This window comes from Elephas maximus, chromosome 3 (genome assembly GCF_024166365.1).
Source record: "Elephas maximus indicus isolate mEleMax1 chromosome 3, mEleMax1 primary haplotype, whole genome shotgun sequence".
NCBI lineage: Eukaryota > Metazoa > Chordata > Mammalia > Proboscidea > Elephantidae > Elephas > Elephas maximus.
Window position 1 is genome coordinate 73,143,295 of NC_064821.1, and position 4,052 is coordinate 73,147,346.

At 51.4% G+C, this 4,052-nt stretch overlaps 1 protein-coding gene across 1 annotated transcript; it reads left to right on the plus strand.

Moving 5' to 3' along the window:
- Positions 1-1,369: 1,369 nt before the first annotated feature.
- Positions 1,370-3,718, plus strand: FAM167B (family with sequence similarity 167 member B). Its single transcript, XM_049878622.1, has 2 exons — positions 1,370-2,555; positions 3,244-3,718. The coding sequence occupies exons 1-2, from the start codon at positions 2,295-2,297 to the stop codon at positions 3,472-3,474; spliced, it is 492 nt and encodes a 163-aa protein (XP_049734579.1). The 5' UTR covers positions 1,370-2,294; the 3' UTR covers positions 3,475-3,718.
- The last annotated feature ends 334 nt before the right edge of the window (positions 3,719-4,052 follow it).

A 4,052-nucleotide genomic window follows, 5' to 3' on the forward strand; every position in this document is an offset into this window, starting at 1 on the left:
AAAAAAGAAAGACAACAATCTCTCCCCCTGTACTTTGGTGGGAGGGCTGAAAAGAATGGGCTTGACAGCGGCAACTGCTTATTTCCTCCCATACCTCTGAGGTTTGAGGAAAATCCCTTGGTCCACCTTAAATGCAAGCAGCTGTGTAGCTGGTGCCCCTCCCCCTCCACAGCTGGACGTCCTTGCCTGAGGGCGCCCTCTATGGGGGCCACTTCTGGCAGAGTCCTGCCCCCAGGACCCCCATCTTTTCACCAAGTATGTATGCCTGTGCACGGAACTGGGTCCAGTGTTTAGTTTTGGGGACCCAGGGGTGACTGATGATAGCAGAGATTTCAGTCTGGCAAGAGACACAAAAGCCAGCAGATTACTGAAATAATGGAGAACTCACCCATCCATCCATCCTTCCATCCAATTATTCTTTCATTCTTTAATCTCTGATGTCTACACCCTGCTGGATGCTGACTTCGAGGAAGATTAACACTGACTGAGCCTTCAAAGGGCTTTCTGGTCCACTAGGTTCCAGGTTGTTTTTTTTTTTGACAGTGGGGAGACCCTTCTTTCAAAAGAAAATCTGAAATCGTAGGTGGATCCCCATAATATAAACATAAAATTGGAAATGCTATACAAAAGGTCGGCCATTCGAATCCACCAGGTGCTCCTTGGAAACCATGTGGAGCAGTTCTACTCAGTCCTATAGGGTTGCTATGAGTCAAAATTGACTCCACAGCAATGGGGTTTTGGGGGGGGGGCGGTTATTCAAAAGAAAGCAGACACATAAGAGTACAGGTGGTAAAATTCCAGACCAGCAGCATCTTCACCTGAGAATCTGTTAGAAATGCAAACTATCAGGCCCCACCCAAAATTCTGAATGAAAAACTCGGGCATGGAGCCCAGCTATGTTTAACCAGCTCTTCAGCTGATTCTGACATGTGCTAAAATTTGAGAATTACTGGAAAATACATAAACAGACAAAACTTATCTATGCTGTCAGAAATTAGGGTAGTGGTTACCTTTAAGGAGGTAGTGACAGGCCACTTCCTGGGTGCTAGTAGTACTTTGCTGCTTGATTTGAGTGCTGGTTACAGAGATGTGCTCAGTTTGGGAGAATCCATCAGTTGTGTATTTTTTTATTTTATTGTGATGAAAATATACATAAGAAAACATACACTATCTCAACAATCTCTACATGTACAATTCTGTGACACTGATTACATTCTTCAAGTTGTGCACCCATTCTCCCTATCCTTTTCCAAGTCTTTCCACCACCATTAGCATAAACTCAATGCCCCCTAAGCAAAAACTCCCCCTTTCTCCCTCCCACCCACCCCTGGTAACCACTAACAATCTTTGTGGTTTTGCAACTGACTTATTTTGCTCAGCATGTTTCCAAGGTTCATCCATCTTGTGGCATGCATCAGGGCTTCATTCCTCTTCGTGGCCGAGTAATATTCCACTGTATGTGAACACCACATTTTGTTTATCCATTCATCAGTTGTAGGATATTTTGGTTGTTTCCACCTTTTGACAATTGTAAATAGTGCTGCAGTGAACATTGGTGTACATGTGTCTGTTTGCATCACTCAGGTCTTTTGGGTCTATGTGTGTTTTATAATTTACTACGAACTTAAAAAGAGAACTGCTCTAGTTGAGTCCTGGGAGGGAGCTAACAAGCCCATCCATAATTCTGCCTTTCTCTCTGTTTTGAGGGATTCCCAGGGGACCCTAAGACTCCTCAGAATAAAGTTTGAAATCATTGATCTGTCCCAACCAAGGCCCGGAGAAGGTCAATGACTTGCCCAAGGTCCCACAGAACCAGCACCAGAACCCAGGTCTCCTGATTCCCAAGCCAGGGCTCTGGGCACTATTCTTTCCCACCCCCTTAACTTGGGGCTTGGGAGGAAGGCCAAGACTCTGGTGCGAATAATGATTTTCTTATCCTGGAGCAACTTCCTTTCTGGGAACTGGGTGTCTCCTTCTGGGAAAAGACAATAAAATTCAACCAAGGGGCCAGAGGAGCAGAGTTCCTCCTGCCGCCAACCGGATGAGCATCACATGGCTCCCTGGGTTAGCAGTCCAGGAAAATTCCAGCCCTTGCACACTCAACCTCCCACACCTATCTGCTCACCAGCCTGGTACATGCAGACTCCTAGGCTTAACTTCAAAATTCACCATTGCACCCTCCCTGGCACGCTCCTTTCACCTTTGGCTTCTGCCACCTCTCCCTGGGCAATATTGCCAGCCCGTCCATAACCCCAGAGCAGCAATCCTGCCCTATCATCCACCCCACCTCCACCATGTCCGTGGGGCCACTAAAATCCCAGGCAGTGGGCGAAGAGGATGAAAAGGATGAAGAGGAGGAGAGCCTGGACTCTGTGAAGGCACTGACGGCCAAGTTGCAGCTGAAGACATGGTGGCCCTCCTATCTGGAGTGGACAGCCCAGGTCCAGAGCCAGACCTGGCACAGGGCCCAAGCCAGACCTGGGCCAGGGGAACCTGGGGCCATCTGTGGATTTGACTCAGTGGACTCCGCCCTCGAGTGGCTCCGCCAGGAGCTGGTGAGTATGGTGGGGTGAGCAACCCTGCAGAGGGCCCTTGGGCCAATCTTGCTTAGAGCCCAAGACCAGGGGTGTGGGGCAGGGGGTGAAAATGGACTCCATCCCCAGTTGCTGCCACTCTTGTGGCTGTGTCTTGGAGCTGAGTAGCCAGGAATGGACCTGTCCAGTGTTTTATTCTGGGAGATTTGCTGAAGGATTCCATCCAATCCACTAACCTCATGCTCCTAAGCTCAGAGGACAGAGCCTTGCCCTTCCAGGGGCACCAGTTATGAGTGGGGGTAGGCTTGCCCCCGTCTCCTCTGGGAATTTCTATACCCCAAAGATATGGTGATGTACAAAAGGAAGCACTGACCACGTGGCAGGCAGAAATCTGAGGGGTCAGTGTTGACTAGGTGACTCTCAATCCAACATCCGCAAGTATAAAGATGTCAAGGCCCTATCCTGAAGATTCTGCTTAGCTGATCTGGGATGGGGCCCCAGGCATCTGTATTTGTTTAATACTGGTTCCCTAGCTTGGTTTGAGAAGCAACAGTGTGCAGGAAGATCTGAAAGACGTGAAGGGATCAAGCTAGGGTGAGAGGAGTCTGGGCAGGACACAGCCAGTGTTGACAGGAAGGGACCAAGGGCGGCGCAAGGCCAGAGGTTGGTCCAACCCACGCTCACCCCCCCGCCCCCCTCTCGGCCGCAGAGGGAGATGCAGGTTCAGGACCAGCTGCTGGCGGGACAGCTGCTGCGGCTGCGAAGCCAGCTGCATCGGCTGAAGGTGGACCAAGCCTGTCACCTGCACCAGAAGCTGCTGGACGAGGCCGAGCTGGAGCTGGAGCTGGAGCCGGGGGCTGGCCTGGCCCTGGCCTCGCCGCTGCGGCACCTCGGCCTCACGCGCATGAACATCAGCTCCCGACGCTTCACCCTCTGCTGAGGGTCACCTGCGTGCCTCCCGGGCCACCAGCTGCCTCTTTCCCAGCCCGCCTAGGGTGGCCCAGAGGCCTCAGCACCTGGCCGGGATGGGGTGGGGTGGAGCGGGGGGGCGGGGCTCAGCTCTCCGAAGTTCTGAGAGCGCAATGCCCCGGCATCCTGTCCCCCTCTGCTGCCACAGCTGGGGAAGGGGGGTGTTCAAAACATCTCCAAAAAAACCCCAGACTCTTCAATAAACACCCTTTCTGCTTCCCATCAAGGTCTCTGCAGCTGTTTGTTTTAGGCCCAAGGTTGCCTGTCTGTAGCTGGGACCAGCGATTCCCCAGCAGGAGAGAAAGCCCCATGTTGGGAGTGGGGGGGGGGAGGGGTGAACTGATGGGCCCCCACCTCCTCCAGAGCTCCAGCTCTAGCTCTCTCCCTCTCTAGATCATATCAAGATCAGAACTGAAAAAGAACTTAAAATCCTAAGTCACCCCCACCTGGTAAAATTGGGAGGCTATAGAATACAAGACCTGGTAGACCTGCATAAAAAGCTATTTCCCCCATTTATTTCTACTAGACCTTACCTCTATCTAAATTAGA

Coding starts and splice junctions, on each gene's coding strand:
- FAM167B (XM_049878622.1), top strand. CDS start 2,295: ATGTCCGTGGGGCCACTAAAATCCCAGGCAGTGGGCGAAGAGGATGAA. Junction 2,556..3,243: donor AGTGGCTCCGCCAGGAGCTG/GTGAGTATGGTG, acceptor TCTCGGCCGCAG/AGGGAGATGCAGGTTCAGGA.